We start from the raw sequence: 11,233 nt of genomic DNA, 5'->3' as shown, positions 1-11,233 counted from the left end.
ACAGTCACCACCTTTAATGTCCGACTCAACAACAACTTATGACAGCATCGCCCTCTATTGCCTGGCGGTGGTATAACAATACATCACACACTCTAAAACTACATTTTTAAAACTTTAAAACTGTAACTTTTTAACACAATTATGAACTAGATATATAACATTACATGTGATAATGCTAGTGTGAATGCTGGAAGCGGAATTTGGCTGCAGAAGATGCTGGTGCTGATAGCTGAAAACACTGAAGTTGAGAGCTGAAAATGCTGAAGCTGAAAGCCAGCTAAAATATTAGCTAAATGCCAAACTACCCTTAAAAAAGAACATAGGTTAGATAAAACAGTTAGCATATATCTGAAAAAATAGCTAACCTTCAAAACAGCCTAAAAAACTGAAAAAGCCTAAACTATCCAAAACAGCTCGCGTGTAAAAAATCATCTTACTCCAGAACAGCCTAAAAAAGTTAAAAAGAAAATCCTAAATTAGCCAAAACAGCTAGCAAGTAGCTGAAATATTGTAAACTATAAAATAGCCTAAACAATCTTAGTAAATCCAAAATAGTCCAAAAAGCTGCAGAATGCCAACTTTAAATAATTTTCAATAATTTACTTTCCATAAAACTACATTTTTTCAAAATTAAACAAGTTAAAAAACAAGCACAAGAGAACATCGGGCCATTTATAGCAATAAAATAAAATGATCTGGAGGGATGGATCCGGGCCGTGACTTTGACACGTGATTGACTAACTTTTCAACGTGATTACAGCAGATTCTGAAGGCAAAAAGCGGCTTTTGAGCCACTTTTTGCCTTCAGAATCTGCTGTAATCACGCTGATCGTGTCAAAAGTAACTGTATGTTAAAGATTTTGTGTTTAAGCGTCACCGGTGACGCCGCAGGTGTTAAAGGGTTAAGGTGGAAGTCCAAAATCAAACAGCTGTAGTCTAAAGGTTGTACTAGTTTATAGTAGAATCAGATTCTGGAGGAACTTCCTGGTCATAAAGGACACCTGGAGCTGCTCGTTGGTCCCTGAGAACAAATGGAAATGTTTGCACCATGAGGTCAGACATCATTGTTCATGAGGAATGGCTGACAGGTCCAACCTCAGGAACCGGTTCTTCAGGTAGAGCGGGTCTTCACTCAGGCACGAATGTGATTTATTGACATAACTGGGAGCTTTTGTTGGATCGAGGGAATTTCCCCTGACGTTCTGTGACCAAAACTCCATGAAACTCTACTCTTTTACAGTGAAAAAGTGTTTGGTTAAGGAGGAGCTGCTCCTAGAATGTGTTGCTGGAAGTCAAACAAACAAAAAAACGTCTCCTATGGCAAGATTCTTCAGATTTTCAAAGAATTCAGGCGTCATTTTTCTGGAACAAAACGCAGAGATGTGTCTGCTGCGTCTCCTTTGTTCACAGAACAAAACCTTTGTGGCATGACCTCCAGGAGGAGGCTGGCGTCTTTGAAATGAAGGTTTCTACAGCAGGTGTGCGGCTCGGACAGATTCCCGTTGATTGGACCGACCCTGAAGGTTTATTTTTAACTCTGTGAGCTCCACGGAAACCACATGACTCAAAGGGTTTGACGGCCTTGAATGAAGTACAAGGAATTCAGTTCTGTGCTGAGTCAGGCTTTAATTTGTGAGATGGCCGTGGTGACATCAGTAAACTATCTTCACCTCCGGGGGATCGTCAGCTGTGATGAATCTTCCTTCAGGTCCAGCAGCTCGAACGCCTTCGTTATCGGCTCCTGCAGGAATGCTGATGGTTGAACCAGAACCGTGAGGTCAGCGGGACCTTCAGTTCAAGGAGGGCCTGATCGCTCCAGTGGAATCAGATTATTGAAATAATTCCACGTTTGGACCAAATTTCTACCCAACTTCTTTTATCTGGCACCCTTTAACACACAGGTCAAAGTCAAGGCCCGGGGGCCGGATCCGGCCCTCCAGATCATTTTATTTCATTATTAATGACCTGATGTTATCTTGAGCTCATTTCTAACTTGTATAATTTTGACAAAATATATTTTTATGGAGAGTAAAATATTGGAAGTTATTTAAGGTTTAAGTTGATTTATTCTGGAATAATATTCCTGTCATTTTATTATTCATATATAATTAAGTTAAAAAGTTGCAGTTGTAAAGTTTTAAAAATCTGTATTCTGTATTTTTTTGGACTATTTTGGTATTTACTAACATTTTTTGTGGCTATTAGCTCATATTTCAGCTACATGCTAGATGTTTTGCCTAAGTTTTTTTGTTTGTTTTTAGGCTAAATTGGCATTTAGCTAATATCTTAGCTACATGCTAACTGTCTTGGCTAATTTAGGATTTTTTTTCAGTTTTTTAGGCTATTTTGGAGTCTAGCTAAAATTTCAGCAACGTGCTAACTGTTATAGCTAATTCAGACTTTTTTCAGTTGTTGGGCTATTTTGAAGTTTAGCTTTTTTTCTACTACATGCTAGCTGTTTTGACTACCTATGTTTTTTTTTTGTTTTTTAGGCTAATTTAGCATTTAGCTAATATTTTACTTGGCTATCAGCTTAAGTGATTTCAGCTATTAGCTTCAGCATTCTGAGCTATCAATTTCAGCATCTTCAGCTGTCAGCACTAGCATCTTTAGCGGATAAATTCCGCTTCCAGCATTCACACTAGCATTATCACAGGTAATGTTATATATCTAGTTCATAATTATGTCAAAAAGTTACAGTTTTAAAGCTTTGAAAATGCAGTTTTAGAGTGTTCAATAAATGTTTTTCCTGTTTGGCCCGCGACCTCAGGTGTGTTTGAGATTTTGGCCCCTTGTGGTTGAGTTTGACACGCCTGTAGATTAAACTCTAGTAGAAAATTCCACATCAGTTCCGTCTGTGGATCCTGACTCCTCCAGGTCTCATCATTGCAGTACTCTGAGCGTCAGGACAAACAGACGCTTCTGTTTACATTGTGAGGTATGATCTATTTTGATATTTTATTATGAAAGGTGAGTCAGCCCAAAATTCCCAGTTGTCTCATTCATGTTTCCTGTACCTATAACCTGGAAAACTGGTTCCAGGTCGGACCTGTCGACCATGGTTCTTAATGGTGTCTGGATCGACCTTTAAAGTCCGGTTTCTCTGAAGAACAGAACCTTGTGGTACCAGGAGTCTCAATCAGAAAGTTCTAAGTAAATATATTTATTCCTTTGTTACTGTCGACCAAAAAAATAAAATCTACGAATTTTTAAACATTCAAGATCAAGAGAAGAAAAAATAAAATGATGTTGAAGTAAGTGAGATGATATTCATTCTAAATATTTACAAATATTATATATTTTTTATTTGACCAGATTTACAGTTGAAGGATATAGTTCTTATCTTCACACCATTTGTTTACTGGTTGAATTTTTGAAGCTACTGCCCCCTAAAGGTGGACGTGGGAATTGCTCTGTCTAAATGAATTCTCACTCTGATGAAAACCGTGTTTTTAACATGTTCCTGTGGTATTTCTCTGGTGATTGAGGACAAATATGAAGAAAATTGTGCTTAAAACTGCATTTCTGAGCATTTCTTATTCGTATCGCTGTGAATCAGGAGCAGATGACAAAGATCGTATTTGTGATGCAGAAAATCCAGCAGGAATAAATAATTGATTTATTAAAGGACAGATTTTCAGCAGACATTTTTATTTCCAACCCAGTTTCTAAAATGTATTTGATTAGAAAACGGCTCTTCCTAAAAAAACGTCTCTGAACGTTCCTCTGAACCCGTGGAGACGACAGAACCGGGCCTGCAGCTTCTTAGAGGGTCTTCTGGAAGATCCGATTCTGAATGAAGGACTGGTTGTTATGTTCAGGTTTGTGTTCAAACCAGGACACATTTATAGAGCGCTCAGACCAACATCACTGAGAGGCTCCTCCCTCATTACCTCAGGTGAGTCTCCCCCATCAAAGTTCATCTGTTGGAGCTGTCAGATGATGATTCTGTTGGGCAGAATCGAACCGATGGCAGAGCAGACGCCTGCGCACAGCTCGTTTCCCCTCAGTTTGACAGCAGCGCAGGAGGAAGCAGCTGAGCTTTCCAGCATCGACCTGAGCCGGATCCGGACGTGGATCTCCAGCTGATGATCAGCTGCTCGGACCTAAACGGACCTTCAGAACCTTCCTGCATAGTCGGCATCGTCAGACCAGAACCAGCAGCAAAGCAGAACAACTGTGTGGTGTGAACGGTGCAGCAAGGAGGCGTCAGATGTCCCAGAATTCCTTTCACCAACAGCAGACCTCTTAATTGAACAAAACGTTGATGAAGTCTGAATAAAAAAAGTGATTCTAGAGGATTTAAATCTGTAAGATTTAACACGAACTGAAAAATGAGTCAAAGTTTTGGTTTAACAAACTCCATCCTGAAAATAGATGAACTGATTGACAAAGTTTGAACAATACTTATAAAACGCGGGCCGAGAGTTTGAGGCTCCTGCTGTACTTGAAGGGCACAGGGACCCATTTTAGCAACATGCTAACGTTCTTGGGCTAATTTAGAGTTTGGATTCTATTTTAGCAACAGGCTAACGTTTTTAACTAATTTAGTTTTTGAGTTTTATTTTTATTTTTATTTTTTTAGGAATTTTAGGAAATTTTGGAATTTAGCTAATAATTAAGCAACACGCTAGCTTTGTTGGCTAATTTGGCATCTACCAAGTTTTTTTTGGAGTTTATCTCATATTTTAGAAACACAAAATATTTTTTAACTACTTTTGCATGTATTAGAGGATTTTAAAGCAATTTTACTACAAATTTTTCAGAAATGTTTGTCAACTTCAGCGCTCTTTTCATAGTTCTTAAATAAAATTTACAGTTTTTTTTAGAAAATGTAACATTTTTCTAAAAGATTTCGCATTTTCTGCAAATCCCTTCAGCAATTAAAGTTAGATGCGTAAAAAGCTTCAGCATCTTCAGTCACGACTTTCATCAAAAAGTGTTCACAGTTTCATTATTGCAGGTGATGCAACTTCTCTAGTTTAATCTTGTTTTAATCCCAGAAACTAATGAAGGACAGAAGCTGTACGATTCATTACAAGTTTTAATAAACTATCATCTGAATGGTCTTTATTTGTAATTAGTTTAAAGCTAATGATGGTTAAGATGTTTGCTTTACATCCACATGACCTAATTAGTCGACTAATCAGAAAACAGTGATTAGTCGACTATTGAAATGCTTGTGGCCGCCCTGGACAGGAGAACTTCCTGAAGATGATCTGAGGGATGAAGAAACAAACGAGCAGGAATCCCTTTTCTATGGAAAACATCTTTAATGGATTTCATTTGAACGTCTACTTAGATGAGCAAACACAGATACAAAGGCTTCACCCGAGCTACAGTCCAGGCCGGACATTCAGAGGAACCAGCGGAGAGAAACACTCTGTGACGCGGTGAGTCATCTGGAGGTGGAAACAGGTCTAACCTGAAGGTTGCTGTGGGTAAATTTAGTCCAGAGAAATGGCTGCCAGGCTTGCGTGTCTGGACCGCTCTGCTCCCAGAATGCCGCTGTCTTCTCTACTTGTAGAACTCGTGCTCCTGCTCGTCCTTCTTGATGACCGTCTTGTACGCTTTCTCAAAGTCTTTGGCCAGGACGATGTAGCGGTTCTCGCGCACGGCGAGCATGCCAGCCTGAGGCGGCGGACAGGAGGGTAAAGTCAGACAGAATGTAGGAGGAAGACTAGAATCAGAAACGTGAAGCAGCATCTCACCTCCTGGCAGATGGAGTTGATGTCCGCTCCAGAGATCTTGTCAGGTCGGGCAACATCTGTGAGACGGTTAGGGACGAGTAACACTGATCCATCCTGAAATCGCAGGGTTTAAAGACAGTTTTCCTGTGGAAAACGCTAAAAAACCTTCTCAGGGGACCCATAAGAAAACACGAGGGCTGTTCTTCAAGGCTTAGTGATGTTCAGAGAAACCTGATCAAACCAAAACCGATCCAAACAATCAGCAGATAAAAATAAATCCTGAACACCTCACTGGTGGACATGGACCGCCAACCAAACTCCAAACGTCTCCAGAGGACATAAACTCCTCCAGCTGAACTCCAAACGTCTCCAGAGGACATAAACTCCTCCAACCAAACTTCAAACGTCTCTAGAGGACATAAACTCCTCCAGCTGAACTCCAAACGTCTCTAGAGGACATAAACTCCTGCAGATATTCAACAGATCTGAGGTATGAAATTAATAGAGCAGAAAGTCTGTTGCAGCATATTCATGTTTTAAATGAACCTTTCTAAGGACTCAGACATCAGAACTCTGAATATTTCCATTTTCGGTCGTCTGGCAGACAGCCTAGACTGCCACCTGCTGGACATTCAGTGTAATTGTGTCACATTCATTGCAGATTTAAAAATACAACAAAAGAAGTTTCAAGAGCGTGCAGAAGGATACAGTCCTCCAGGTCCACCTCCTCGGACAGGTTCATTTTACTGGTGATGGTGGAGAAGATGAGGCGCTTCTGTCTGCGGTCCGGCAGCGGGAACTCGATCTTCCGGTCCAGACGGCCCGGTCGGAGCAGGGCCGGGTCCAGAGTGTCGGCTCGGTTTGTTGCCATGATGACCTGAGGAGCAAAAAACACAATCAAGTAATCCTGAAGATAATGAGTTACAGAAAGTGGGAAGTCCTCATGAGGTCGACTGAATCGACATTAGAACTTCAGACCCAGATTCAGGGTTTGGGGGCTACAATGGGCTGTCAGAGCTCAGCACAAACACTGGGGCCGGACTCACCTTGACGTTGACGTTCTGGTCGAAGCCGTCCATCTGATTCAGCAGCTCCAGCAGGATCCTCTGCACCTCCCTGTCAGCTGCAGTGGAAAGCGTCAGACTTGAGGAACCCCAGAAACCCCACAAACCTCACGGAGTCGGCGAGCGTACCTCCAGTCTGAGCGTCGAAGCGCTTTGTGGCGATGGCGTCGATCTCGTCGATGAAGATGATGGCAGGAGCGTTCTCCTTAGCCAACCGGAAGACGTCGCGGACCATGCGGGGGCCTTCACCCAGATACTTCTGAACAAACTCAGAGCCCACCACGCGGATGAAGGCAGCTGGAGACAGAGGAAGACTCTTATTCTGAAAACCCATCACCAGCTTTTAATGTGGAGGAGGTAAAGATGTGGGCGTGGTCTTTATGTGAGGAATCCTTTGTTTAGAATCCAAACTCTGGTCCTGTGATCGAGGATTCGTCTTCTGAAAAGGATGAATTTATTCCTAAAAATAACTGTTAATATCGAAGCTGCTCGTTTATCCAGGTGATCATGACATCTGGACTCTTTCCCACAACAACATTTTACCACAAAGAGGTCTCTACCGTCAGAGCAGGAACCTGTGATCTTCATGGAGGGAAACAGAGGTTTTCAGGTAAACTTTAGACCCTAAACTCCCTCAAAAACAAGATGAGAGTTTGAGTTTGTCCCAGCTGCTCTGGAGAGAAAACTCTACAATTCTGTCATTTTTAATTGAAAAATACAGAAATCATCTTTTCAAACTTTCCTCCAGTTTGATTCTGTTTGAATCCCCACATTTTTGTCATGAAGTTTGAAGGACCGGGAGACTTTGAAATGTGGCTTTTTTTTAATCAGAAATTAATTGTAATTAAATAGGAAATAAACTGAAAATGTCCTAAAAACGAGGAAGCGACCACATTGATATCAGGTCTATACATTTTTATTCATCTTTTTAACACGTTTCTCCTCCTAAGTTCTGCTTCCTGCCGTCCCGCCTCTCCTCTGTCTCATTCTGCTTTTATTGTGTTCATTTCCTGCGGCTGAAAGGATGTTAGCACAGCGTGAAGTCCTTCAGGAGGATGTAACCCAACTCAACCACACAGGGGGCAAAATCCAAAACACACCTGAGGTCACGGGCCGAACAGGATAAACAATTATTAAAACTACAGCTTTAAAACCGTATCTTTTGAACATAATTATGAACTAGATATACAGCATTACCTGCTATAATGCTAGTGTGAATGCTGTAAGCTGAATTTTAAGATTCTGAAGCTGATATCCAGCTAACATATTAGCTAAATGTCAAATTAGTCTAAAACACAAAAAATGCTACATTATCCAAAACAGCTAGCATGTGGCTGAAATATTAGCTTAACTCCAATAGCCTCAAAATCTTAATACCAGAATAGTCCAAAAATCTATCAGAATGCCAATTTTTTAAACGTTAAAACTGTAACTTTTTAACATAATTTTGAATAATAAAAAGGCAGGAATAAATCAACTTAAACCTTAAATAAATTTCTATATTTTACTATAATATAATATAATATATATATATATAATATATACATGATATTTTACTCTCTACAAAAGTATATTTTCTCAAAATAACACAAGTAAGAAATGAGCTCAAGATAACATCGGGTCGTTAATAACAATCAAATAAAATGATCTGGAGGGCCGGATCCGGCCCCCGGTTCTGGACATGTGAAGCAGACAAACACCTGTAGTGTGGTGGGCCACGGCTTTGGCCAGCATGGTTTTTCCACAGCCAGGAGGTCCGTACATGAGCACCCCTCTGGGGGGGTCGATGCCGATCTGAGGGAACAGAGAAGACGCTCAGAAGAGTCTCCTGCTTTCAGAATGACTGTGGATGCCTGACCCCCCCCACCTGTTTGTATAACTCGAAGTGGGTGAGCGGCAGCTCCACCGCCTCCCGGACCTCCTGCTTCTGGATGTCCATCCCTCCGATGTCGGCGTACATCACGTCGGGCTTTTGATCTGAAGCACAAATATTCCCATCAGCGGAGGAGCAGCCTCAGAGAGAAGAGTGGGCAGTAGGGGGCGCACCTGAGGTCAGCATCATGATGCTGCTGTCCGCCTCCGGAGGAAGGACGTCCACCAGCGCGTTGCTGTGCTTGTGCAGCGCCACCGAGGCGTTGGGCTTCAGCAGCTCTCTGTCGATGGTGCTCAGGATGCGGACGTAGTAGTTGGAGCCTGAAAAGAGGAGCAGTTAGACCGAATGACGAGTCCACGGCTGGAGAACCGCTCCTCACCCACGCCGCCGGCAGACACTCACCTGTGGTGGAGCCCACGATGGCCGTGTTCTGGTCAACGGCCTCCAGGAACTGACCGATGACCAGAGGGATGCTCTGTATCCTCTTCACCTCCTCCTGAGCGTGCAGGAACTCCTTCTTCAGGTTCTTCTGTTCATCTTTGATGTACTCCTCCTGCACCTCCAGGAACTCCAGCTCTTGCTGCAGCTTCTGCAAATGAATGAGGAGCGAAGCGTGAGCAGTGGAGGTGACAGAACTTCAACGAGGCTTTCTGCTGTTCTTTGCAGAACGGGTGCTCCATCAGCTGTGAGGGGGTTCAAACATGTTTGAGTCCATCTCTAAATGAGCAGCTGCTAAGACTGAAATAAACCTGTCCTCTCTCGCAGCTCCACGGGGGAGCAGAGCTTCTCCTGCTCTGTTCTTAAGCTTTAGGAGGAACGCAGAAACCAGAATTCATCAATCTGTCTCCTCAGCATGTTCTTCACGTCAGGTTTTCGTTTTCAGTCTGTGCAGCGCTCACGGCTGATTTGAAGGTGCTTCTAGATTAAATGGATTATAAATGATGTTACATTCAGACCTTGTATCTGGAATAAAGATCCTCCAAGTCTTCTGGTTCTGGTGTCAGGAAGGACAGGCCAGTCTGGGGTCTGGAGCTCAGGACGGGGGGCATCTCCTCCTGTTAGATTCACACAGGGGGGTCAACAGTGTTTCACAATACAAAGCAAGGAGACACGTGGACGTCAGAGACCTCCACAGCCTGAAGGAAGCATCAGGAGAGCATCAACACAAACATAAATGAATGCTGCTGATCTGCTGAAAGTATTGATAGAGCTGAAGTTTCCCTAAGTCACCATCAGAGCCATTCAGCAATGAAACATCCCATAATTACTTCATCTCCAAACAGCACAAAGATCGTACAGCAACATGAAAAGATCTGGAAGCATTACTATAAAAACACTTATTTCCATTCAAGAGAAGTTTGTAATCCAGACATGACTGCTGATCTATTGACGTTTTAATTAGGAGCCGTCTTTGGTTAACAGCTTTTTCAGCTGGGAGTAGAACCCTTTACCTACCCACTGACTAAAGTAAACCCAGGAAAAACAAAAAAAAGAGATTGGTACCATTAAAACACTAAAATATAAAAAGAAAAAAATGAAGCAATTAGCCTTTTAGAAGAATCAAAGGGAGACACTGGTACGGTGGCCCTGAAGGGCAAAAATCACATAAACAAATCACTTGACACTAAATTTTAACAGCAATTAAAAAGCACAGCAAATATATTTAAAAAATAAAATTCCAGAAACCAAAACGTAAAAAGAAAACAACTAAAAGGCATTTTGGAAAACTAAAGTCACTCCAGAAAACATAAAGAAATGTTAAAAATGAAACACAATAAGAAACCAGAAAAAGATGGTACTATGGGACATCACTGGTGGATGATGAGATCCAGTATCACTTCAACTTTCAGTTGAAATGATGGACAAACCTCATCATAGGTCCCACAGTACACACCTTTTCAGTTTCTTATTGTTTCATTTTTTAACATTTCAAAAGTATGTCATTTTTTGAAAGTGCCCCCAGTTTTTGTTGGCTTTAAAAATGAAGTATGTGGAAGACTTCTTTAAAAGAATCGCCTAAAGCCATGTTTGAATCATTAGAACATTTCTGAAATAGATAATAGATCTTCATTTGCACATTCATTTTTATGAGGAATTGTATAAAGTAACAGATATCCATGTTCATTACAGAGAAAAATATACACATATATATATATATATATATATACATAGATCATTTGCTCTTGTGCGATGCTGTTTATTGCTTTTTTTTCTTTTATTCTAGTTTGAAATATTTGCTTACTGCTGCATTCTAAGCTCATTTATTCACTCACAAGTGTAATTTTGGAATATTCATGCTTTATTGTTGAAATTCTTTGTCAATTAAAAAAAAAAAAAAATCAAAATTAGCTCCAGCAGTAAATTTGTAAATTTCTGCAATTCTGTTGTGAGATCTGTTTTATCTTTTTAACGGATGATCTTTAAAATGTTTCTGCATTGAGTGGTCTGTTGATGTCATTTACACCTCAGGGCCACCGTAGTAGTCCGAGCTCCATTTCTAATTGATTTATTCTAATTTACTGAATTGTTTGGGGGAAAAAAAGAGATTAGTTTCATTTTCAACATTTCACTTTGTTTTCTGGAAATTACTTTAGTTTTTCAAAATG

General features: G+C 41.0%; 1 protein-coding gene across 2 annotated transcripts in view; it reads right to left on the bottom strand.

The window, feature by feature from the left end:
- Positions 1-5,253: 5,253 nt before the first annotated feature.
- Positions 5,254-11,233, bottom strand: part of psmc4 (proteasome 26S subunit, ATPase 4) — a 6,787-nt gene continuing 807 nt past the window's right edge. For both annotated transcript variants that reach the window (XM_024258509.2, XM_024258510.2), the window contains exons 2-11: positions 9,584-9,682; positions 9,030-9,216; positions 8,801-8,947; positions 8,622-8,731; positions 8,455-8,548; positions 6,884-7,051; positions 6,737-6,813; positions 6,399-6,567; positions 5,712-5,767; positions 5,254-5,631 (exon numbers count right to left, since the gene is read on the bottom strand). In XM_024258509.2, coding sequence (XP_024114277.1) covers positions 5,518-5,631; positions 5,712-5,767; positions 6,399-6,567; positions 6,737-6,813; positions 6,884-7,051; positions 8,455-8,548; positions 8,622-8,731; positions 8,801-8,947; positions 9,030-9,216; positions 9,584-9,682 — 1,221 coding nt within the window. In that variant the 3' untranslated portion in view covers positions 5,254-5,517. The remainder of the gene's footprint in view (positions 5,632-5,711; positions 5,768-6,398; positions 6,568-6,736; positions 6,814-6,883; positions 7,052-8,454; positions 8,549-8,621; positions 8,732-8,800; positions 8,948-9,029; positions 9,217-9,583; positions 9,683-11,233) is intronic.

Source organism: Oryzias melastigma, linkage group LG16 (assembly GCF_002922805.2).
Source record: "Oryzias melastigma strain HK-1 linkage group LG16, ASM292280v2, whole genome shotgun sequence".
In the NCBI taxonomy this organism is placed as follows: domain Eukaryota; kingdom Metazoa; phylum Chordata; class Actinopteri; order Beloniformes; family Adrianichthyidae; genus Oryzias; species Oryzias melastigma.
This window is presented reverse-complemented; position numbering and strand designations above follow the sequence as displayed.